Source organism: Bolinopsis microptera, chromosome 11 (assembly GCF_026151205.1).
Source record: "Bolinopsis microptera isolate Bmic1 chromosome 11, MBARI_Bmic_1.0, whole genome shotgun sequence".
Lineage (NCBI taxonomy): Eukaryota > Metazoa > Ctenophora > Tentaculata > Lobata > Bolinopsidae > Bolinopsis > Bolinopsis microptera.
In genome coordinates this window covers 17,469,168-17,496,823 of record NC_087082.1, presented here as the reverse complement: position 1 = coordinate 17,496,823, position 27,656 = coordinate 17,469,168, and the positions used below count along the sequence as shown (strand labels likewise).

Genomic DNA, 27,656 nt, shown 5'->3' with positions numbered 1-27,656 from the left:
CGACGAAAGAGTGAGAGGTAGTTACACACTTTACTAGTTCACAGTTTACTAGTTCACAGTTAAGGGGTTATCCAGCTCGACGAAAGAGTGAGAGGTAGTTACACACTTTACTAGTTCACAGTTTACTAGTTCACAGTTAAGGGGTTATCCAGCTCGACGAAAGAGTGAGAGGTAGTTACACACTTTACTAGTTCACAGTTACTAGTTCACAGTTAAGGGGTTATCCAGCTCGACGAAAGAGTGAGAGGTAGTTACACACTTTACTAGTTCACAGTTTACTAGTTCACAGTTAAGGGGTTATCCAGCTCGACGAAAGAGTGAGAGGTAGTTACACACTTTACTAGTTCACAGTTTAATATATATATATATTATTATATATATAATAGTGAAGTTAATAGTTTACTACTGGTTAATGGTAAAGTTAGGCGCTAATTGAGGCAAAAATTCAACGACAAATCTGTACATTTATAGCTTAGTTTCTTATCAATCAAGTTATGATTTATAACTTTTGTAATTGAGACTGATTGGTTTTATTTTAAGGCTTACTTTGTCAAATTTTATGGCGGAGAACTGCTCTTAAATTAGCTAAACACTACCCCCGTATTTAAACACGCCAGACGCGACGAAAATTGATTTTATGAAAGAAGATCATTAATATTCGTCTGAGCGTTTATATACCACCAAATGACTTGCCCTCCACCAGTAAAGTTTAAGTTTCAACCCTCTAGTTAATTAGATTTGTACCTTACCTTGTGGAGACCTTACCACCCAAGGGAACACCAAACGCCCACACAGCACAGTGACACCTGCAATAATCCGTCGAATACTCAACTCCACGATGTTCTTTGTCATTTATTATGACTCTGTGAATAATTATGACTGTCTTCGGACATAATTCTGATGTAATTAGGACCCCCGAGGAATTCCATGAAGCAATTAAATATGGATACAAAGTATCATTACATCATTCCACAATGATGTGACTCGCACGCTGTTGGCGGGTGTGTCGCCTGCTTGTTTTAGGAACACGCGACAATGTCATACGAGTTGTCAAACAAAGAATATGAGAGAATTTGAGTGATGATTGTCATCATGCGTGAAAAAATGACGATTGTTTAAAAATTACATTGTTTGAGATTGAAAAAATTGATTAGTGCTTGTTATTTGACAAAGAAATGTAACAATTTTGAGTCTGCTAACTTTTGAGACAATGTTCGCTTATGAAAGTATGAATCAGCAACTATGAATTAGCCGAGGTTGAAAGTATTTTTCTCCAAAAAAGCTGTTACTTTGCTACTTTTAACCGTGATTTAATGTTTTAGGTGATAACTGACAGTACGCTAAACGAAATTTTTACATTCTGCATCAAATTACAAAGCAGTATAAAACTGATCCTGACCACCTACTGGTTGGTAAATGTTGCTGTCGTTCAAAGTTTCCATTCCAAATAACAGCTGAAACCAATACTGCTGTATTTACTTCAGCAGCCCACCCCACACCCCACCCCACACTCAAAATACACTAAAAACACTCTAATAACCACAGCTATCTTTTACACTGTTGATCTTAACAATTGACATGTTACTCAGGCTGCAAGGTGGTGAGGATTGTCTTGTATTGTATTGAGCTCAAGCTGTGTAAATGAACCGTGGGAATAGTGACACAGCCCGGCCCCTCAATTAGTGCTAACAGTTAACACATGCAGCTCTGGTGTAATAATGTGCGGAACTCAGAAAATGTAATTAAAGGAGGAGATCATTTCCGGGTGTGGATTATTGGGAGGGTTTTTAGATTTGGGTAGGTTAATTGTTTCTTAGATCGATCAACAATTATTTATATTAAAACTATGAATGAGTTTTATATCAGGCAACTCACAACAGCGTGGTGGAAAATACTGAAAGACACAAATTAGTGTAACGAGAGGTGGAACGCAGATTATTTGCAATTTCGTTATTTCTAGCGTAGGAAATAAATACACCTGATATGAAACCAGAAAGTTGATCAAATCAAGTAACCAATACGTTACTTTTAATAACAACATTAAAAGTCCGCAAAACATCATTAATCTCCACTGCCTTTAAAACCTATCACATTGTTAAACTCTTTTTGGTAAAAATTTCAACTATTTTAACGTAGAAAACTGTATTAATAGTTATTTCTAAAAACTCAGATTCTTTGAAATCAAGTTGCCGATGGTATCTACCAAGCTTGATTATATCAAAACATTTCCGCATTTAACATAACTACTTAATTAGGAACAAAACATGACACAATTTTAATGGAATTAGTGATGATAACAATATAATGATTAATGATAATAAATCTTAAAATCATGATACATCAATCCATCACGTTAAAAAATAACGAAAGAAAAACTCAAAACTTGGATGCGTCGAAGCTCGAAAAAAGGGGGACATTCACAGCGTGACCAAAAACATTTGCGACAAATAACTTATTAAACTTTTTAAATACGCAACATGAAAATCATCAATTTTTAACACCGGTAAATTAATTGCATTAAATTAATTGCATTGTCTGTTAAACAAACATATTTAGACTCGACTGGACTGCCTTCGAAATCAAAATCAACGGAAAAATTTGGAGAATAATCCTATATCTCAAGATACATTCTCAAGAATCGAACCGTAAACGTCGGTTTCATCAACGATTATTCTCAAACAGTTTTTTGTTTCTTCGTAAAACTGTTTTTTAAGTTCTTAACGATGGTAATTGGGTGGTCTTACATCGTCATAATCTCTATCTGTTCATCAGATCAGAGATTTCATCACGTGTCAATCACGTGTCAACCACGTGCCAATCAATAAACACCGTTTTTACCGTTACAAATAAACATATTTACAGTTAAATAAATAGAATTTTCAGAGTTCGTGAAGTGATCTTTATCTCCTTTCTTTCAGAGAAGAGCGCTTATCTTGAGTGAGTATCTTGTGATCTGGAGCTAAGTCACGTGGTCTGTAGAGATGTCACGTGACTTTGTAGTGAAGGGGAGTTTAACCTCGTCTTCGGTTCCTCTTTGACTTTCTATCTGAAGAAATGGGTACCGTTAATATGAAACTATTAGCGTGATAAAGCACACAAATAACTTTTCTATGTAATATTCCATCTCATCAAATTCAATTTTTGAATTTAGTATTTAGGTTAGAGAACATAGGTTACTGATAGAGAGCATTACGAAACTTAGAAGCAGCAGCTTAGAGAGCTCTATAAAATTAAGAAGTACGAGAACATCCTAATGTAAGCTTCAATGGATGCTTTCGACACTTTAAAGATGGCCTGATTGTTACCGGAAAAGTATTCAATGTGCCAGGTACTTGCAAAGTTATCAGTTTCGGGTTATGCAATGCCTGGTTATTTTTAAAGAGATAATAGACCTTTAAACGTGTTGGAAACTGTGATTATTTAAAATGCTCAGTTTTTTCTTAACCGAAGTTGAATCAGTTTTGACGAGTCGCAGCCCACTGAATTGGGTTACACAAATTTATACTTGTTACAATTTTGAGCAAAACATTGACGCTAAAAGGAAAAACATGCAAAAAGGTTTTATACATACTGATACATATTATGTAAAAAATAGTCATCAATCTTAGAGGCAGCAAAACGGAACTTCCCCATGAATTCTTCGAGTTTTTTAGGATGCCTTTCAGGATTTTACAATAATATGTGCATATTACATAATTAATTACTAAATAATATCAACAAAATATAACTTACTGCTTTGCTGTAAGGGCTCCTCTGATTCGTTCATTTTCTGCCACAAATAGAAGATGATAAGGGTGGTGGAGAGTGGGAAGAGGAAGAACTGCACTGCGGTTACAGATCTTTCTAGAATACTCTTCTTTTTCAGCCTCGTCATTGCCACATCGAAGAAAATTGTGCTGTCTCCTGAAGGAAGGATTGTTAGAGTGGATTTAAGATGGAAACAAATTTGATTATCTATTTTATTTTGGTAAGTTCAAACAAATATTTAAGTCTGATCCTTGATCCGTGAGTTTCAAGCCAATAATAGCTATTGTCTCGTAAGGATCGCCTTTGGTTCGAGGCCAAAATTCTTTAAGTATAATTCTATACAATATCTAACAGACAAAATTATTCACATGACATTAAACATTGCTAGGGTTAAAACACCGAATATATGTGTGAAGAACAACATTTTTCAAGGAAATTACAGTTTCTAACGACTGATAAATCATTTAGGTAAAATTCTTAGGTTTAGGTCGCATTGTATAATATTCATCCCTTTTTGACCCGGAAGAAGCAATCTTATAGTTATACACCAATACATTGTTTGTAGGATCAATAATAACAAAATAAATGCGCATTATACAAGACTGAATCCTGATTTTCATTTATAATTCAATGTTATGGAAATGGCTTACATGGCCTATAATAGGGGTTTACGGGGTATAATAAACATATCTTAATACTGGATTCAGACAGTAGGAGGCTGGAGTTCAGAATATTATTGTGGAGTCTGGTGCGACCACCCTAAAGCTGGACTTGAGTGGTCTAATATTATAGGACAAATAATACCCTAATATCTGACCAATCGAGGTTATTCCTGTTATAATAGGTGCGGTAAACTGGGACCTGATAACAATAGTCGGGGTCCACTTTTAATGGACCGTATCACTGATGAGACCTATAGATGAGCTGTGTCTGACGAGGAACAGACAAGATATAGCAGAAATAGACATGTGGAGGACTGCCCTTCTTTGAGAAGGAGTATTTACTGTGCAGTGACCGGTCACAGGTTGGAGCTTTGGAGCCACAAATCCATCAAGTCTAGCTTATCCTCCTCCAAAAGGAAACTTTTCTTACAAAAAAGCGCATATTTGAATTATTCCAATTATCATTATTCATCGTTTATCGTTTTACTTGGATTAATTTCTTAAGTACTGTAATAAATTCCAGCAACTAAACTCATCCCCCCTGGAAACCGCACGAGGCGTTATAATCTGTGGTATTAACAAAATAGGGCATATTTCTCGTGGTTTTCAGTTCACCGAGAATGGTATGATGATTCTAAAAATAGGGTTATACCAGAACAAGAGGTGAAGTCTCCGCGTGTGCCATCAAAACATGCTGCACACTGCCAGTGGAAGTAAGCCCCGCCAGCGTATCACGGACATGAGACTCATTTCTGCGGTTTTTAATGTCGATTTATATATTTATTATATATTATATATTATTTATATATTTACGATCTGGACTTATATATTATTAGTGGCAGTCGATTATTTGAAGTTAATGCCAGAATTAATATCATGGGGTTTACGTTAATTCGTGGCTGGACAGTGGACATGATGAGAAGCTACTTTCACCACACAATGAGAGAGATAAAACACTCCATCAAGTGCTAAAGTATGTTAAAGTATGTTAAATTATGTTAAATTATGTTAAAGTGTGTCCTGTTGCCCAGTTTAAGTGCACCCTTGTCCTTGGTAACCCGACCTACTAAGTAGCCTACTAATTAACAATATTCCAGAATTTTCCAGGAGATCCTCGTTTTATCACGAACACACCATATTAAATCCTGTACGTGTATACTGTATATTATTATATATATTATATATCCACTAAATCCGTCCGTATCAACTAGAATTATACCACATTTGGACTATTTATGAGTTAAAGCAGTTGAATACAATCCGCATAAAATTTAATAAGTCTGAAGAATCTGGTTCTTACAATAATATCCTTCAAAATCTTCAAAATGTTGAGATCATACAAGTTGAAATGTGTTGCCCACCATTTTCCGTGCCAGTAAACCCCTCCCTTCAGCTAGTTTAAAACAATAGAGGTCCCCAAACAATGACGAGTAGTAAAACAGTAAAATGTATAATAATATCTACATGATATTGGTGGAGTGTACAACTGGTAGGGTTATACCCAGGCGAGTAGAGGGACAATAGGTCCGGTAAATTGAGCAGATATGATGCCCGGGGTTGTATATTATTTAGACTGAACTGGGTATCATGAATATGAAAATGTCTAGTGATTCCGTTTAGTCTGACGACAATGTGTAGATATATCCGATGGATTGGATTTACGTTTCAGACAAACAGATCGTCTTTAACAAAGAGATTTATTTGTGTCGCTGAGTATGAACAAAAGTATATTCAGTTGTGGGATGTTGTTCATACTCTAGGATGAATCCTTGACAAATATCTACATTTTTCTAATCCCCAATAGGATTGATGGCAGTGTTTTAAGAGTGATTTACAGTAGTTAGTAAATAAGTCTTCTATCACTGTCATCGGTACTCTGGTAAACTGGTACATACCACTGGTAAACTGGTACATATCACTGGTAAACTGGTACATATCACGGGTAAACTGGTACATATCACTGGTAAACTGGTACATATCACTGGTAAACTGGTACATACCACTGGTAAACTGGTACATACCACTGGTAAACTGGTACATATCACTGGTAAACTGGTACATACCACTGGTAAACTGGTACATATCACTGGTACACTGTCACAACACAAGGGTGTGAACTGCCAACACCTCTCCGAACACCTCCGCCATTTGTCACAATTGTGAAACTTATCCCTCACGCCCAATCAGCTGCTCTTAATCCGGGTTACGTGGTCGGATGTTAACCAATTACAGAGGAGTATTCGGCGAATCTGGTCCAATAATCTGAGTAGGAACGTAATCGTGACAAATATTGTAACTTTGTTACATCCGGGACCGTTATAATATATCGGAGACGAGTATAACAGCTCACACATCCCACCCAATCAGCTTGCTTCTTCTCCGTCACGTGACTCCATCATAAGTGCTCACGTGATTTAATAAAAAGCAACAACTTTTCAATTTCCCCATCTCAATCCAGAAACTGTCCACTCCCGATCTTAATAATATCCTAGATCTCGACATCAGATGACAAGCGCTCCGTCTAAATGAATATATCACACTCGCACCTACATCTACTATAATCTGGTACCGAACAAGTTTCTCCTGCTCTGATTCGCTGGTTTCTGTCACGTGACAGGTTTGCTGGGCTCTTATTGGCGGAGAGGGGTAAACAAAAGCTAATGAAGGGGGCATAGTGAGGTGCTAATAAATAATGATGAAGTCGTCTCTCAGTATGCTTGCCCTAAATACGCGTCCCACCGTCTCAACTCATCGCTGCTCACTCATGTTTAACAGGCGCCGTCAGTCTTTCGAGGTCAAAAACGGACAAGTTTTTAAAAACTTGTCTCTCTAGAAACCGCTCCTAAGTAACGAATATAATATAATAATATTTTGTAAATTCTAGAACTTCTATTCCTGAAGAGTTTTTTCTCTCCTGTCTCGCCATGATAATGGAGAAGTTTCAGGTTCAGCCAACTTTTAACACCGCCTCAAATAAACACGAGTTTAACACGTGTTACAGACTAATAAACACGTATTACAGTGTACTTAACGGGTCTGACAGATGAACTATGAAGTGTTAAATTGAACACACATTGAACATGCTACTAACATTACAGTTTAAAGTGCTATCACGTTAACTCTTAAACATGAAGTACGACAAAGTTAGTGTCCAGAGAGAGATAAATAAACACGTGACATGGAACACGCTAATCTACCACACTAATCTACCACACTAATACCACGCTAATACCACTGTAGTAAACGGACCTGACACTTGAAGTCAGAGAGAGGTGTAATATTGTTAGTGTCCAGACTCACTATTAAAGAGAGACATGTTTACCTTACAGTTTACAGAGTCATTCCGGGGTCTGAACTGTGACACGTGAAGTGCGCCAGAGTTAGTGTCCAGTTAGACCCGGGGGCTGGTTCAGAGCAGGGCTGGTTCAGAGGAGACTACAGTTAGTGTAGGGGGATTAGACCGAGTGATTAGGGCTAGCCAGATGGTGAGAGGGGTATATTGGACCCTCACTTCACCCTTCAGACTACGTTCAGAGTGCAGCTCTGTTCTTAATTCTGGCACTGTCCGAGAATTAGCAACCTTGTAACTGTGAGTCAGGTATTGTGAATATTGTGGCGGAACATAACCACAACCTTGCTATTAACATTCACACAAAACATCTGCAACCACATTTCAGTGTGTTGAGGCTAACATGGCCGTGTCAATGCCAGAGGATCTCCATGTCTGAACATGTCTGAACTGTACACCAAAACACCAGATATCCACCTGAACTGTTCACGTTGTTGACTCTGTAAAATCTACCACCTCGATCCTTCACGGACACGAAGTAGCCCATGAAGTCACGTGACTTATTTGAACACACGTGGTTGGTCAGCTCGGTCACGTGATATTCTGGCGAAATGTTATGAGTTTGCCGTTTCGTGTGCGATGTGGTCGATTCTGTTCTGTCGTGCATGTGGATTATGTAAATATCGATGAGCTGTATATTATCTGAGGTACATAATCCGTGAAATAAATTCCAGAAATAACAAAAAATAACGCTTCTTTCACTACCAGGCCACTGGAAGCCCTAAAATCTTACAACTCGATAAATTTTCGCATGTCTCTTGAAGAACGCCCGAACTTCTAATTCGTCCTGACAGTTCATACTTAAGAATTTGAGACCACGTGACCCCAGATATATCTTGACTCAAAATCAAGCATGATCTCGCGACACTGCTACGATAAATGTACGATACAAAATAATGAATGTTACTCCTCTCATCAGAGCGATATGATTGTTTTAAAGTTTTAACATTTTACTGTAGTACGTGCGAGGGAAGCATGTGTAAGCATGTGTAAGTGTGTGTATGTCAGGGTGTACGTGTTTCACCGTGCACAGAGTGAGTGAGGGAGGGTGGGGCGGAGGAGGTGGAGGGACAGGTATTATACGTGCTATGTGCGGTTGAAATATAGAAATATAGAGGGGGTGTTACAAGAAGTGTAGGTTGTAGTGGTGACTGGAGTGTTACCTAGGACTGTTCTTAAATGTGGTTACTCGAATCAAGCTGTGAGATTAGTGTTCAATAGTGCGGTTATCTAGCTAGCAACCTTCCATTTAACACAGACCAGCGTGAACAAGTTGTATATCTTCATTCATTGTGGAATCGTGAGGAATTAGAATCGTCTCAATGTACTGACTAGTGACTATTGACGTGAATGTAATATGTTTGACGTAAAAAGAAATCTGAAAGAGATCTGGAGAAGTAAAGTATAAGTATAAACTAAAGTAAAGTATAAACTCTATGTTTCCACACGAATGATATCGGCAGAAGAAGTCTGGACCCCAGACACTGTTAAATGAGGTAAGAACACTGAACAATAGCACCAGATCTCCAGTACAAACTCAGCCATTAAAGCCCCGCCAGATGTTTGCTAAACTAGTTATAGCGTGTCACTGACTGACCCTACTAATACTCCTGTAGATATGATCTATTTTCTATACTATATCACCGATCCTGCTGGTCGTTGTTCTGTGTGCAGGTGAGTGTGTAGTTAGCAGAGTGTGTGTGTGTACACCGACACGCTGTCTGTACCAGGCTTATCAGGTTTTAAATTACTATTTGTTTTCAAGTGTTTTACAGCATTGAAGGTCTTACTTTTAATAAAAGTAATATAAAATTAAATGTGACATTAAAGTTTTATCTGGTGTCATTTTATCTGTAACGTTTAAAAAATTGGATAAAATTATTTACCTTCAGCAGTTAAAATATGACTTCTAACTGATCACACTTGATTGATATAACTTAGCTAATACAGTATATAATTTGGTTATTTACTGATATATAGAACAACCGATCCAATAGTCTGACGGATTCTTAACTTATAGACACTTTAAATTATAAATTGGCTGGCTAACCTGCAGAGTTTGTCACCCGATAAATCAGTAAGTTGTGAATATGTTATGCAAGTGAATACTTACATTAACTTCATAACCCCTTAAGGTCTACTCTCTAAACTTTGGTGAACACTCGAACTCTTACAAGAGTAAATCAGTGTAAACTTGTAGTCGTTGGCAAAAAGTAGACCCAGTAGGATGCGTACAATCTGTTCAATTATAGATTATCATTAAGGGCACCAGTCCGTCCATAAATTGGCGCACAGCCAATCAAAAGTGAGGCTTCAATCACCTGACCTGAGTTAAGTTCACACAAACCAATATTCTAATCACGTGGTTAAAACCACCAATTATCTGGAATTTTAGCAGGTTAAGAGCGATAGACCCTCTGGGACGTGTTAAAACCTTTTAGCTCCTGGTCTACTTTTGCATTAAGGTGCTGTGTTGGCTACCTGCTGAAGTAGCAGGAAAACATTGATTGGATTTTCAGTAAAAATTATCGGCAGGCACCACGCATGCGGATTTTGCACTTTAACAGGGTAGCTTTACTCCCCAAAACAGTTAAAAACTAAGTCACGTGATCAAATCCCTCCAATGAGCTACCAGGATTTTTACACAGTAGTTTTGCAGCTTCAAAACTCCCTAGGAAGAACTGATCACAAGAAACTAGTGTCAAGGGCGGTTGTTGATTGGTTGGTATCTGCAAGTGGAGACCTCTGATTGGGCCAGAGTTCGCGGCGGTATAACGCCTCCTGTTTTACACCTCTGAGATAGTAGCTCAAACGTGACTAAATAGTGTTACTCCTTTATAATATAAATAGTTGGGTGTTATAATAGCCTACACCTTGAGTGGGCTTGCATGAATATTGGCTCGAGAATACGATAATTCATAGATTACCGCTGATTACCATAACATTTTATTTACAATTACCAAATTGAATTTGGATCATTTCAGTCCTTAAGCCAAATCTTCACCAAAATTCTATCTGAAGTCACTGCATTAAACCAGAATTATATCTGAAATCACCGCATCCTATAAAGTTAACCATAAACAAAAGATGGTCGTCAAAACACCATTAATCACAATAACTACATGTTAAAAGGGGAACTATGCAGGTGCACACCACCACGCCCTCCTAGACCCCTAGTCCCCTCGTCCCTTTGTATTTGTAAATATTTGTGGTAAATTCAACAAACTCCAGACAAGCCCGTCATCTCCAACCACTCCTGCGCTATTACCTCCTCATTCAACACAGACAATCAGCTTGCTTAGTTTTTCAAGATCAAAGAGGATGGCGATGGCGAGCATGTAAAACTCAAATGAGAGGTCTGATTGTGGCAAAAAGTAAGCAATTTTTAGTATGATGAAGTGGCGGTCAGCCAATGAAACAGCTTTATATGCTCACGTGACGGGGTTTATAATTGTCCATTAGCTGGTGATTAGATATATCAGTTGGGTGTCAGTAGCCCTCATATTATTATCATCTCAATCCCTGAAATTAGCACACATTTCCATCACCATCTTTACTTGACATATTTTCTGAGATTGAAAAATCACACTAATCACACACGATTATATTGATCAGATTTCCCAGTGGCAGTGTGAGTTACACTCTGCAACACAGATCACTAATTAACTAATGGGCCCATCAGCTGTATGAAAGAGAGAGTACTTTACTCGGACAAGATAAGAAAAAACCCTCAAACACCGAATATATCTGAATACTTACACTTCGCTTCCATCCAACTTCCACCACATCATCAGTAATGAGATTATTAATTCAGGTTTAGTACCGGGAGTGATAAGACAAGTATGGAGAGTAAGTATGAGCAGCCCTCCACAAGTACCAGTACTTGTGGAGTACTTGTCCCCCTCCATTAGTGAATACCAGGTGTGGATATGGGAACCATGTTGTCCTAATTAGGGCTGGTGTTTTTAAATTTAATAACAGGTTTATTACGGGGGAGTACTGAGTAGCGCCGTGTGTTCCTCTAATTTTAGGAAACGTTTTAAAGTTTTAAAATGTGAACAACTCCCTGGAGACGGGATGTCTACTCGTTTGAGTTGGAAAACCTGGTTATTTTGTAAGTTTTAAGATAACACGAGCAGGGGCACCGGTAGCACCTGTAGCACCTGTAGCACCTGTAGCAAGGTGCACCTGCCTGAGGTAAATAGGGCTGTTCAGATCAAGGTGGATGTTTTGTATAATTCCAACAAGGATTGATAGTTGAAAATCATATCCTGTGAGCTGAGTACCCTACATGTTATACCTAGCATTGGGAGGAGGTAGAACTGGTAGATATAAGATAACTCTATCAGCTGTATCAGATTGCTTGCTGTAATACCGATAAGGGACTCATTCTATTTGATACTATTGTTCAGTGAACACAGGTATTAGGGTGCTGTTTTCAGCAGTCTAATCAGTTACGCAGGATATCAAACCATCACGTGACCAAGCCAGCCAATCAGCTGGTAGCATTCCTACTGGCAGTGATCAAACCAATGAGAAGGCAGTATTTAACCGTTACCTTGCATACCAGGTACCCTCGGAACAATAGTGCATTGATAGATAGGTCTGCAAGTTTCATCAAATATCTAAATAAGTAAATAAACCATGTTCTCATTGTTCACTGATGCTGGTATTTTCACCCCCCAAATGAACGTCAAGACCACGTCTACAGATAATCATATTTACAAGACGTATATGTTGGAGATTACAACAACTGATACCACACCACGGATAGTTTGCAGGAAATGTGATTATGGGTAACGTTAGATGGACTAATGTTAGTTGACGGCCCTGGTACACGGGTCAATTTGGGAGGGAGGGTCAACTTGTTGGGATGATAGGAAATACACGGACTGCCATTATATTGGTCATCTTTATACTGGATCTGGATTTGAAGTAAGATAGGAATTTGAAGTAAGATATAAATTTGGAGTTGACAGACGGTATGTTGATGGTTTGAACACGCCCATTTGGTGTTAAGATGTAAATTTGTAATGATTTATACTTGCTAATTAAGTTTGAAGAGCCAGCTAACAGCTTGTATATTCTAAATTAGAACACCTTATCGGCTTGTTTAGTATGATTTAGCGGGTCTTTACAGCTTTTTAACCCTAGACAGACATCAAAACGATCAAAAGACAACTAAACATGGTATTAAAACTTGACAACACATATAAAGCATGATCAGACCAGATCAATAACACGTGATAATCGTACAAACAGACAAACAGACAAACAGACAAACAGACAAACAGACTACACTGGCGCACAAACCTGGTATGGTTCTGTATCCCTGGTTCCCGTACGCTAAATGAGATGGAATAACCAACTTCCTCTTCTCACTGAAACACATGTTTATTTAATAAAGATAAAACAAAAGTTTGTTTATTAAGGATAAAATACAAGTTTAGTTAAAAGGGAGAAAATAATTATATAAGGGAAAAACAGGAGTTTGGTATGCGAGGAGGATGGACCGTGAGTGAACCTAGTTTCTGAGGGGTTGATGACAAATTATAAAATTGTCTATCTATCTACTGTGGAGGGTCCGAGTCATGTCCTGCCCGATGGGGGGTGGGGGGTCATGTCCTGCCCAATGGGGGGTGGGGGGTCATGTCCTGCCCAATGGCATGTCACCAACAAGTAATAACAATGACGCAAGACTAGCCACATCACCCTTCGCTATGCTCTACACCACAATTTGTTTATTAGTATAAGTTGAAAATTTGAACAGTATATGGTTAGTTGTGAGGGACGAGGGTGGATTATCGGAGTCGAAAGTGAGATCATTGTCAGATCATTTAATTCTAGGGAAGACTATCAATGGAATTTGGTGTGTCATCTCCAAACCACAACATTTGACAAATTATCTTTTCAAATAACGTATTAGTGCTGTTAGCCACGTCACTCTTGACCTTTCTACTATCTTCTACAATCTACACCACAATTCCACATTTTTCATTGACATTTAAATGTTTTGATCAAAATTCAGGACACAGAAGTCTTATCCCATCATTCTTTTTTTGTGTTATTGAAATAATAATATGCATTTTACCGTCCTTCAAATAAAGTTGATTAATTAATCAGTTTCAAACACTGGCACATACCGTTCACACTTACAATTCGCAGGTATATGTGTCCCAATAGTTTCAACTGAAGAAAACCGACAAATTGAGAAATTTGTGCTATTCGTTGTCATAATAATATGGATAAAACCAAGGTCCAATCAGAAAGAGGCATTCACTTAACAACAACCCTCGTGACCATGGAAAATCGAACATCATAGCTCATATTTTCTTTGATGAATTAACACTTTCGTCCGTAGAGAAGGTAATATGCTTTTTCCATGAAATATTTCTGAACACCAGTAATTGTGACAGAAAATTCCAAAACCGGAACATCCGAGTATTTACACATTCTCGAAACTCCACAGATATCTGAATGTAGGAACGTTCTAGAATATCAAGAAGTCACACTGGTGTCCCATCATAGCACCAAGGGTGCAGTTTAGCAGTTTAAAACCTTGGTTGTAATAACTTAATGAAAGTATGGTCCATGAGGGATCGCGGCACCACACGGCAACACACTCGGCATCACACACGGCATCACACACGGCACCACACCAGCTCTACACGGTCAGAACTTTCCAGAAACCTAATGAGGCCCTCTGATGATCTTATTATACCGAGATGCAAGTCAATTAATAACCTTAATTATCATACACACACTAATTAATTATATCTTAATTAACTTAATAAACTACCCTCACATTTACTCCTTTTTAGCACGTCTTCAAAATCCAACATATCGTGCCTCTCTGAGCTTTGATAATGCCGACATTACAACCTAGCTGTAGTAAATACGATCTGAAGTTCTTTCAAACACTTGCGATATTATCGCCCAATTACAAAAGAATTAAATAGTACTTACTTTAGTTTAGCTTTAGTAATGAGACGTTAAAGGGTTTACAATTTAGTTAGTTGGTCACCCGAAAGTTTGTAGAATTGTTGAACAATCGGCTTAATAAACCTTAAAGCCTTACCGTCTTTTATCGCGTTTAAGATTCACAATTTTAATTTGCATGGTTTAAACTATAACGATTTAATGAATGATAATGAAGTCCTAATTTGGGGTGGGTTTAAATCTGCTTTACACGAGGCCGTGCACAAAACCAGCCTCTGGGAAGTTTCAGATGTATAAAATTATATGTTCCCATGTTCCCCATCTCACTAAAACGTTCACAACTTTCTCACAAGCTGGGTAACAGCTTCTCAAGCAGGCAAAACCACGAATCAAGCTGACCCAATCAGGCCCTATTAGTCTAAATCTGCCCAATCAGTGCCCCCAATCAGTGTTTACCAGGGTTTAAGAAGTATGAGAGCTGGAGGGGGTTGACTAATAATTACATGTCATGTGTATCAGCTGTTGTTTAGTGGTTAGTGTGCACTGTGTACCTTATTAGAATAATACAGTGTGTAAGTGTGACATGAGGATTAGAAGAAATGTTGGAAAATAATGATACAAATATATTGGGTAGAATGTAGATAAGAAAATATGTATAAGTTTAAAGTAAGTTTGACTCACCCAAAACACATTCCGAGAATACCACGTTCCAATCCTGAGGAATGAGAAGGTAAATACCTATTTGAGATTATCAGTACTTATACTGAGCAAATACTGAGCAAATACTGAGCAAATAATGAATTCTATGTTGTACCAGTAAATATAGCTACTGGGTTATGAGTCATTCCTAAATGAGGACTACTCGGTGAGAATAGTGCAGTTATGCACTATATTATACGCTAGTGTTATTTTATTTTTAGCTACAGGAAAAAATTGTATGCATGTAGTATTATGACTTACCAAAGTTGCACTTTTCGTGCATGTTACGCTGCTACACAAATGTTCATATTACTTTTTAAGGCATGATTTCAAATTGGTAACACAGCTCTAGCTACAGCAAGTGCTCAGGATATGCAAAGTACAGGAATATTTGTGGCACTTGTTCTCCCTCAATTTATGCACCCCTAATTATTTCAATAATCTCCGAGAAGCAGCTGCTGATCCAACCAATAAACCTCCTCGAGACAAGTCACGTGGTTGAAATAAACCAATCAGATTCAAGAAGTTTTAAATCTTGAAGTAGAATTAATGGTCCTTGCCCGGCAGTGCTACTTGAAGACTCCACTCCATTTACCGTATATCACAGGGTAAAATCGGGGAGGTGTTAATCATTAAAATTGTCAAAGAAATTGGCAGGAACAAATGAAAATGGCGGATTTACACCACGTGACTGATTTAAAAGGGTCAGGTGGGGAGCAGATTGAGCAGATGAAACGCTACAATCTGTTACCGAGAGTACAGGTTAATACAATTACAGGCAGTTTAAAGGCGGGTACGGGGTACACTGTGTATTATAGGGGTGGGGAGGCGGCTAGCTGGTAGTTACTATCAGTGGGACGGCTGGCACTTAGTTATCACTTATTGGGTCATGGGTGCTCTGTTATAGAGCACTGTTTAAGTGGTTTATAATCAATCCTGATTGATTCTATCAAGACTTAGATAGTGCCAAGGTTATTCATCATTTCTGGTTAAATCCAATTGTTGATTTACTATTCAAACTAAGTAACTTTCTCACAAATATTACCCGGAATTTTATAATATTAAAACCCACAAATATTACCTGGAATAACAGTGTTGGTTCCCAGAGTAAAGTTGAGTGGGCCCCTCTCGGCGAGTGAGGTACTGTCGAACTCTAACCCTGACTCTAAATACCCCTGAAATAACACTAATGTTAGACCGCACTCTACATATTATCTGAAAATTAATGTAAAATTAGTGTAAACGATATTCTTCAAAGGCAGACCATGTTTTGATTACCACACAGAAAACCCTTTTTTCTTCCCAAAATCAGTCAAGCAAAGGTTATTAATAATAAGTGTCCAATCAAATTTCCTGTATGGACTCTAAATGTTTCTGAAAATTAATGTTAACGATATCCCTGAACACCGATTGCTGACTTTTAAACAAATTTTCTTTGAATCAAAGTTTTAAATCCAAATTCGATCAAGAGGCCGGGGTATTATTGACACATTGTAACGATTTCTGGAATCTTGTTTTCTAGTATGAGATGGATAGAATTGTCGTTGTTGCGGTTTAGGAGTCGAATGCGGGTTTATGATCTAATTATCTCTCATTAAGATGCCGTGCCCTTGGCTAACAGATATTTAGGGGTGAAACAATGCAACAAAATTCCATCAACTCAATGATTTCGTTTCTATTCTTCACCAACAGGGTTCCTCAATAGATCAAATCAGATTAGAAAAAGTTTCTAATTTTTAGAATTCGGAAGATTAAGCGAACTAAACGCTGCTAATGTTTCCCGCACCTCACTCTAACACCCCACGTGACTAAATCCCAGCCCTCTCATTGGAGGACAGCATTTTAAGAGGCACATACACATCTCATGTGTTGCGCACTAACAGCAGTTAGTGAAATTGTTAACTTCATTAGGAGGACAGTTACAAGACCCATTCGGTTTGAAGAGAGCGAGATGACGAAGACACATGACATTGTATCATACTATATGCACCGAACAGGCAGATACTAAATTCTGTGATGAGAACAATAGTTGTGGCGGGAGAAGTTGTGGGTGCCGTGGGGAGGTCTAGATATACTAAGATCACGTGACAGGACCACACCGTTCTAATTGGTGGACGGCATTGTTTTAAGAGGCACGTGTTGTTTAACTATGAGCGAGGAGAATTGCCTCAATTTACAAATCTAAGGGTAAGTGTGTTGAACATTACATAATGCTAGAGATGTAAACATTATGATGATATGCCTCCTTAAACTGAGACATTGTAGCTATTATATCACCATTACACCACGCTGCTAACTTAACTAAAACGTTTTAAAACTCAGGACTGAAAGCTACGTAACCTCCCTCTCTAGCTGAGATACCTGATCCATGATGCGGGAGTTGTACACTGGCCAGATCATGTGCCGACGTGCAGTGGAGCGCAGAACCACGAAATATGCAGGAATTCTATTACTACAACATCAGATCAACTTAGTCCCCTCTATTGTGTTATATGATGTGTGGCCAAATTTCAGGAGTTACTCGTCCCGTAATGTACATGAAAAGTAGATATTATTATGTCACGCTATACTGCTACCTGCTGCTCCTGCTGCAAGATACACCTCCGAATTCATTACAGCTCCGTGTACTAAGTGTGTACTTTCGGAGAGAGGATATCAACACAGGAATCATGGGTTGAACAAACTTTGTTGAGGCGGGAAGAAAATGGGAGAGGAAAATTTACAGCAATTATCAACAAGTTGATGATATGGTTTTGTGTACTTACAGTGTATTCTATCGTGATTTTATCTCCATCTTCGGCAAACACATCGCAAGATTCCGGTCGATACTGAAATACATGGTTTTAGTTTTATCCGACCTATAAAATAATGCGATAATGAGGAACATGGTATCATCGATAATTAACAGGTAAGTAAGTACTTGCAGCATTACAGACTGATTGTATGAAATAGTATGTATGTAATGTATTACATCTAAATGACAGAGAATATTGGATTTTGGAGGGATAATTCATTACTATGTTACCTCTACTGTTATGAGAACATCTTTGAGTTTCTTGTTAGCGTTCGCTAGAACTGAGCACCCATCAAGAATTATTGATAAAATTACGTAAATAAGCATCAGCTGAGTTTCTGACATCTCTATCTAAGAGTAAAGGAATGGTTAGATTATATACTTGATACAAAAAAATGAGAATTTTAGAGACGTTTGCTTTTAAAGATAGGTTACGTTTGGTGAGATATTGGTGAATACTGACGAATTTCAAAAAAGAAATGTCCTTTAATTTTTGAGAAATTAAGCTTTCAGTAATTGAAAGCCTTATTTTTAGCATGCTTACTTAACATTGTCTAGAGTGATTAAAAATGGGTAGAACCGCACTGTTGGCACTTGTGATCCTGGACCACTCTAAAAATATTCACCATAGTTTTGGCAAACAGCTATCTAAAAATTGAGTTCCACAAAGATTTCAAGCTAAAATAGGAGTTTCCATCAAATCTCATGAACATACTCGAAATCCAAGTAAAATGTAGCTGATCCTTGGAGCTAGCTCATCTGAGGGACTTCAGCAAATCAGTTAGGAGGACAAATGTTAAATCTGATCATGGAAACTTAAATTTTTTATGTCATAGCTGTACTAAACTTTTTAAACCATATAAAACAATCGATCTAGGTAAGAGGAAAGAGCAAGAGAGTTCAAATTTAGCCTCGTATTATTGATGGATGGGTCAGTTTTTCAGGATAGGAACTTTCTGTATACTAATGATGATTAAAAATTGTTGACCATTAATTGCCAGGGCTTCAGGAAACACAAATTTAACATGATAAAGATTTCGTTCAGACGCTTTGAAAAATTTGATCCTTTTAAGTGGAAGTGTGATGGGCAGTGGCGTAACGTTGCCTGTTGGCGCCCCCCTGCCGAAAAAAGCGCCCCCCTGTTGGCGCCCCCTCCCCTTTTGGTGCCCGTCCCTAAAATTGAACAAATTAGGTGATTTAAGAGAATACGCCGGTAAAATCTCTAAAAAAGTGTGTATCTAGAGCAAAACGCGCAGTTTTGCTAGTACTTTAGTTAAGTTTTCGAAATTGCCCCACATTCAAACGACGATTTGGCGCCCCCCTAAGACGGCGCCCCCCTGCACAGCGGGATCAGCAGGGCCTTTCGTTACGCCACTGGTGATGGGAGTGCAGTGGGAGTTTGTGATACACTCCCGAATTCAATATCACACATATCTCGAGCTGCTAGTTATAGTTCATAGACAAAATCCAACTAGGAGCCTTGGTGGAGGAGCTTCATATTTGAAGCTTACAAATGGTGACCTGCTTCACCCAGTGGATAAAATCAAGGATATTGGTTTAATAATTTCTCTTCTGATGTTTCATGGTCTGACCATACCAATTAAATTACTTCAAAGGCCAAAAAATTTGCTTCCTTGGTCTTGAGTGCTTTTAAAAAACAAGGACCTGTGATGTCACTTTATAATTAAAGAGGCATGAAAAGAGAAAGCAACCATAATTAATCTACAAATTGCAAGCAATTTGTCAAAGCTAGCCTATCAAGCCATAACAAGTCCAGTTACCAATATGTCGAGTCATTGTATGATGATTCATTTGTGTATTTTGGTCCATGCCTCTGCAGTCTGCTTCATATGACAAAAATTAGGCTATTGGCTTTTTTAGATGCCTCAAGTTAGCAACAAAAATGATTTTAATAGAAACTCCTGACTGAAATGGAACTCAAACAAGGTGACTACTTCACTGCAAGGTCGGTCAACTCATTTGTTGTCGAAAAGCAAAATTGTCCAAAACACTTCCAAGGATCCTTAATAAATAATAAGGGTGAAATATTGTGCATGTATACTGCGGACTGGTTATATCGAAATCGAATGGCACAATTACTATGAACTAACCATGTCATAGTGGTTATCAAGAATGAGGTGGGAAAAAACAAACAATTAAATCTCAATTCACTGAAACAAGAAAATAAACTAAGTATAACTTGGATCAAAAACATATCCAACCTTAACTGAAATTTTAGGACTGCATAATGATGATGATGAATTATGATAGGGTATACACAACAAGTAGATCGAAATTGGTTTGAGCTATAATAAGTATAAGCACAGATGTATGTAATAAAGTTTACTAAATATTATATACTTATGTGTAATGGAATCAGCACGATAAAAAGGTATAGTAAATGATCAAAACAATTTGGAAACAAATCTTGTCTTGAGTCTGAAAAAGTCCTTGGACATTGCAACAACTGCTTCTACATATTAGACTGAAACATTATTTCAAACTTGACATTATAATAAGTCAAAGTCAATACACATAAGTTGAAATCGAATAATAATCAAATTGTAGCCTTGCTTGCAAATGCCAATCCTTTGCAGCTCATAGTTCTACCAGCGATCTCAAATTATGGTAACGAAAGTTTATATTCATGCGCGGCTCTATAAATAGTAAGGCAGCACTTTATGAAATAGAGCCTGTATAGTTTTGGATAAGAGGCCAAGCCGCTGATTTTGGATAGGAGGCCTTTATTGCTTTTTAAACCAATGCTAAAGTTAGCCTTTTAAAAGTACCACAAATATTCCAAAATAAACATTGATGTTTTTGTTGATAAACCCATTTTTAATGACACCGGTGCGCGCTACTTTGCAGCACTTAACCTTAATTGACGATGTCAATTCATGGCAGCTCGGCGCGGCACAGTAGCGCATCTCGCCGATCTAGCCAGGCGCTGTGAGAAGCCTTATTGAGTGCGCGGCGCGACACAGTAACGCATCGCGCTACAACACTTAACCTTGAAAAACAAAAAAGACAGCGCGCTATTTTTTTAAAAATTAAATGAATATCATCCGTCCAACATTTTTCATAAAATATTATTATTTTTATTTTCATAAGGCCGTACAATTCAATTTTTATAAATTACCATCTTTGCACATATTCTTGTAGTGCGATGCGATACTGGGCCGCGCCGCGCACTCAATTATGCTTCTCGCAACCAACCTCGCTAGATCAGCAAAGTGCACTACTGGGCCTCGCCGAGCTGCGATGAATTGACATTGTCAATTAACGCATATTCGTTTGACTTCAATTAATTTTATATAATAAAAGCGAGCCTAGGTATTGTAGCGCGATGCGTTAATGTGCTAGATCGGCGAGATGCGCTACTGTGCCGCGCCGAGCTGCCATGAATTGACATCGTCAATTAAGCCTAGGTATAAACTTAAAAGCTGGGTAACGGTTGTCTTACGTTGTATGACCCGCCGCGCACGAATTGCGCGGCTCCCCCTGTATCGTCAGGACGTTTTCACCATAGTGAAACGACCGTGGGGGTCGCAACGTGATACAAGGTAACGGGTTGTGGCGCGATTGGCAATGCACTTGCTCTAACCATAGCCCTCTCGCTTGCAGTAGCGCGCGACCACCTGGCTATGTGAAACAATTCACTACTATATTGTTTGTCGTTTGACCATTGTTAATGATCTGGCCCGGCACGCGCTACTTCGTAGCACTTGCCATCGAGAAGAAAGCGGCGCGCGCTACTTCAAAGAAATTTAGACGAGTAACATCCCGAACATTCGTCAACTATGACTTACTTGACTTACTGACTTAAGGCGGCTTCAGCGTCCGAGTATTGATGCGCTGTCTCCATAAAACTCTATCCGCCATAAGTCCGCCCATTTCTCCAGTGTCGTTGAGACCCGTGTCAGCTCGTAGGCTATCAACATAGGTCATGGCTGGTCTCCCCCTACTCCGCACCCCATGAGTTGGTTCCCAGAGTAGCAAGCGGTTTGCGACTAGTTCTGGGTGCCGGTGGATATGGCCTGCTAGTCGCATCCTGCGCTCTTGGATCTTCATGGTTGCTCTCGGTAGGTTGCCATAGACTTCTTTGTTGGTTTTTCGCTGCTTCCAATCCACATTAAGTGCCATCCTTAGCATTCTAGTGTAGCAGCCATCAATGCGTTTCTTCAATTGCTCTGTCAACGTCCACGTTTCAGAACCATAAAGAAGTATTGATTCCACAGTAGCAACAAATAGACGGATCTTCAGTCCTCTTCTAAGGTCAGACTTCCACATCTTCTTCAGCTTGTGGCAGGCTGCCCAAGCCTTAGCTTTTCTGACCCGCAGGTCCCTCTCTGTTGTTGCTATCCAAGCTCCAAGGTAAACAAAGTCTGTCACCTTTTCCAGCTGGTTTCCAGAACAACTATTAAGACTACTCGCCTCCTCTGTCATGTTCAGAGTCATGAACTTAGTTTTAGTGCCGTTCATGGCTAGCCCAACACTCAGTGCTGCTTTCTCAAGCCTGTCCAGGAGTAGTTTTGCCCCTTCAATGGTATCAGTGATAAGGGCAACATCATCTGCAAACTCGACGTCTGCGATCTTTTCGGCACCAATCCTTCTACTCCGTGCAGGCCTGAGAGTGAACCCAGAGTCCGAGTCATCATCGTCTATAGACACTGTCATGATATAGTCAATCACGATAATGAACAAGTACGGGGCAAGAGTGTCTCCTTGCAGTACTCCAGCCAGGATATCAAAAATTTCTGTTATACCATCGGCTGTAACTACTTTAGCCTTTGTGCTCGTATAGATACCCTCAATGAGCCGCACTATGGCTTCTGGTATGCCATATGCTTTCAATATCTTCATGAGCAAACCTCTATGCACACTATCGAACGCCTTTTTGAAATCTATGAAAACCATGGTGGCCTTAAGATTTTTGGCTCTAGCACCCTCCATAATTCTTCGTAGAGCAAGGATGTGCGATGTTGTAGAGCGCCCAGGTCTAAAGCCATTCTGGTTGTCCCTTAAAACTTCCTCAAGACTTGGCTTCATCCTGTTCAGCAACATTTTGTTCAGAGTTTTACTGACTATCGATGTCAGAGATATTCCTCTGTAGTTGTCGGTCTTAGTGAGGTCCCCTTTCTTTGGCACAGGAACAATATTACTGAGCTTCCATTGATCGGGCATGAGACCATCACATAATGCATCGTTGCAGAACTTCAGGATGACGTCATCGATGTCCACCCTCTTCATCACTTCAGGTGAGATACCATCATCACCATAAGCTTTGCCTTCTACTATCTGCTTTTTGGCAAGACGTAGTTCCTCAATGGTGAACGGGCCATCCTCTATATTCAGTGGAGGGTGTATATTCCTGATCGGAATACTATTGTCAGGGACTGTGGGTGGCTGTCCAAGTAACCCAGAGAAGTGCTTCCTCCAGTTCTCAAGACGTTCTGTTGAGCTGCCCCCTTCCACGAGTCCACAGCTGGGATTTGTCCTCCCTGAAATATCGTTGACAAGCTTCCAGCTTTCCTTGTTCTTACAACGATCAGCAGTATCCTCAACTTTCCTGATCTTTCCTTTCAGGATCTCCTCCTCTACCTCTTTGTAGCAGGCCTTTAACAAATTCTTTTTAGTGGCGACTTCCTCTCTCTTCTCCTCACAAGGCTCCTGATGGTATTGGTCCTTGGCCAAGAACAGTCCCCTCCTTGCACTGTCCACTCTTGGGTCACTTGAGGGGTCAATCTGCTTTTGTCGAGTCTTCTTTGGCAGAAGGCTCTTGTTTGCCGCCTCAATAGCAACCATAAGCTTCCCGTAGCTTTCAGTGGCCCCATCATCCTCCTCTACCAGGCCAGAGAATCTATTCCGAACTTCAATTGCATACTTATTTTGAAGCTCACCATCCGACTTCAGGGCACTATAATCATAGTTAACTTTTTTCGGAGGCCTGTGTCCTTTCCTAAAGCTAACTTTGATCTTACACACTACAACTCTGTGATCAGATCCCAACGACTGAAAAGTGTTGTAAACTTCAGTGTTCTTTAATGAGTTTTTCCACTTCCGCCGTATGAGGATATAGTCAATCTGACCTTTGTTAAGTGTCCCATCGGATAAGAAGGTCCACCTCTTGTTGACCTTCTTTCTGAAGCGGATATTGGTAATTTCCATATCGCACTCCAGGGCAGTGTCTCTCAGTAGCTCTCCATTCCGATTGGTACGAGTATGAAAGTACCAACGGGAATCTTCTTCACTCTCCTTTCCAAGCCGGGCGTTCATATCTCCCTCTGTGATCAGCAGGTGGTGCGCTGGCACATCATTCAGAGCCTGTCTAAGGGTGTTATGGAAATCCTCCGCTTCTTCAACTAGTGCTGCCTCGGTAGGACTATAGGCAGTTATAGTTGTGAGTCTGGGATTTCCGTTGAAAGAGATAGTCAGCACCCTTGAGCCATAGGGTCAACTATACTGTGTACTAGGCCGAGCACCGCACATTAAATCGTTTCTTCTTCGTAGATGGGCAAAATGCACCAATATATTTGGGCCTTTCCAAGCTGCGAAGGATTGACATTGTGAATCAACAATCAAGGTAACGGGTCGGAGGACTTCGACGCTTCGACGCGCCGCGCGAACAAGCATTCTTGCTTCGCATTGTCAATGGGTTGACATCGTCAATCAAGGTAACGGGTGAAAATAACAATTTTTAATGTTTATTAGTACCCAGTTACGACGCGCTTTTCTCAAGTTTGGGCAAATTTAACGCATGCCGGCATTTTCAATTTTGCGTGTCATGTGACATTTGCTTAAAAAATGAACTAAGTAAAACAAAACTTTTTGTGGACTGCCGAATGGCAGGCTGAGGGCCGCGCAGTAAAACATTTTAAGGCATATCCTTTTATTTATACTTATTTATTTAATTCATTAAATTCATTTATGATTTAATTGAAAATAAAACGGAGTTGAGAAGTTTATTATTTATTAGGAAAACAAATTTTAGGAAAACAAATTTAAATTTTGATATTTATTAATAACAATCAAAACAAATCATATCATAAAAATAAAGCCGCGCGTTGGTTGACTGCCTCAGTAAGGTGCCCTGCGCATTTACAGAACCTTATGCGGCGATCACATATTTATGAGGACCTGTAAGCGCCAAAATTAATTTAAAGTTTCTAGAAATCATAGATCACTAGATGAGTTACTCATGCTTTTGGATTATAAGAGTGCGGATTGTCAGGTATTTCATTCATTCATACTTAATCGGTTTAAAGCTGTATATTTAGAACTCACTATTGTTTAAACTACGAAAGCAGAACGTAGATAATGGACAATATACCGACGACAATACCAAAGACCCGAGTGCCGCATTGACTTTTCCGGATCCGTTTTTACCGAAGGCTTATCCACCAGTTACTCATGCTGCATGTATATAGACAGTTTTTGGGAGTTCCAAATAGTTTTTGGTTATTCTGATCTGCGACAAATGATACTGCACTGTTAGGATAAACGACGTTTCAAAGTAACAACTTCTTATTCATGCTCAAATTATTTGTTATATAGTAGTGTTGAAAGTATTAAAACTGCTGCATGTATAGTCTGATAATATTTTGTCTTATCTCTAGCAAGCATTCTGTAAATTGAAGTGTCGTAATTATTATAGAAGAGCCAGCCAACCTCCGCATTATAATCTTTTGTGTCCCAAGTTCGTTAATAAAATCTAATCATATAATAAGATTGATCCAATAGTCTAAGATGAACGGTATATCATAGCTCATCCACCGAATGGATGAATTAATCAAGTAATGTTCCCTTTCAACACAACTAAACAACAAACAAATGCTTGCTCACCAGTGGTGACGCAATCGTACGGGCATGCAGTTGGTTCAGATAACTCTCACCCCGACGACAGCGTCGAGAAATTATCAAATTATGCATTTGCGCCATAATGGACACATTTTATATTTAATATTTTGTTGTTTGTATTAGTATTACTAGTATACCTAATCTAGTTTGCTAGTCTATTGCTCAATTCTCTCACTATATTGCTCACTTCTTTCACTTTTGCACGTATGTGCGATAAGCTCGAAAAGAAAGCCGCGCATTGGAATTGGCGTGCGAGGTAATTGCATTGTTAATTTAGTTAAAATTATTGATCTTTAGCATAGATTATTTTTATTTCTACCCTTATGTGTGGATGATTTATAATATATTTTTAATTGATTTTGTTTTAGCATATGAGAAACATACTATTTATTATAAATTTGCGTAATATTCTGTTAATTTGGAGGGTTTTACCGCTTTCATAACGCGACGCGCATTATCAAGATTTCTTTTATTTGCTTTCAAGTTTTATCTTGTGACGATATAAGAAAAGAATATTCAAACAATATACACATAATATAGCAATGGCCAATTGGCTGACTATAAGGTCATGGCCTGAACAAACAATTTTTTTTTAATAGTCAAGTGATGCTAAAGCAGAGCACAAATATGTAATAAGTTAATAGATAAAAATACTGATTCAATGTTTAAAATTATAGCTGTGAGTGTCAATAAATTACTGTGTCATAAAAAAAGGAACGATGTACACGTGATCTGAGATACCAATATCTCAATATCAAAAGGATAGTGTCTAGAAACATTCATAGTCCATGGTGGCAGGTATCAAATTAAACGAAGTTACACTGACTGGCAATGTATACGATTGCCGTCTCCCTCTCTCACCCCTGACCGCTATCAGGGTGCTCCTGAGGATTGAGAATCTAATCCTGGAATTAAACAGGAATTAAACAGGAATTAAACAAAATTGGGTCAAACGGCAGATGCCGTGTCTGACCAATATAGGAATAGAAGGTTTAATATTCAAAACTACCCCAAAGTAACAAATAACCAAACAAGGTGGTAAAAGTAGATAGCCATGTGAAAGAATATAGCACAGATAGCACAGTCGTATGCAGAAAAAAACTCAGCCAAGAGCACTCAACAATGACCAAGAAAGTATCATACAATGTCCACACACTTATCAAAATATACAAAACACGACATTCATTCAGTATTTTTCTTCGGGAACCTCCGTTCATCGACCTATTTAAAAACCGTCCAATGTCTCTAATAGTTGTTGAGTCGTCGAAGATTTCTCCCGGTTCTTCTCTCATTACTAACAGGTCCCTCGTTCGTTGATGCAGGTTTTTGCGTAGGTCTTCGTATAGGGGGCATTCGTAGAGGATGTGATGCTCATCTTCTATCACTGGATAGGCCCCTGGTAGCTCATAGAGAAGATCTAACAAGTCATCGTCACTTGAGCAGCAGTGTCTGCAGGCCCGATGTTTTATGTTAAACCGCTTTTCGCCGTAGCGACCAGAAATCCTGGTGCGCATGTAACACATAATAGCCGCATAGTCTTCTCCTCTCTTCTGGGATAGTTTTTCAGCGAGTCTCTTGTGGTATCTTGTGACGATATTGAAGCAGGGAT

The 27,656-nt window shown here is 38.9% G+C and overlaps 1 protein-coding gene across 1 annotated transcript; it reads right to left on the bottom strand.

Annotated features, from left to right (window-relative positions):
* Window positions 1-1,982: 1,982 nt before the first annotated feature.
* LOC134823234 (FK506-binding protein 2-like) lies at window positions 1,983-25,752 on the bottom strand. Its single transcript, XM_063834629.1, has 8 exons — window positions 25,726-25,752; window positions 18,422-18,543; window positions 18,162-18,224; window positions 16,478-16,571; window positions 15,379-15,412; window positions 13,072-13,139; window positions 3,733-3,903; window positions 1,983-3,046 (listed from the first exon to the last, which is right to left on the bottom strand). Exons 2-8 carry the CDS (start codon window positions 18,533-18,535, stop codon window positions 3,012-3,014), a joined length of 579 nt encoding a protein of 192 aa, XP_063690699.1. The 5' UTR covers window positions 18,536-18,543; window positions 25,726-25,752; the 3' UTR covers window positions 1,983-3,011.
* Window positions 25,753-27,656: the final 1,904 nt, after the last annotated feature.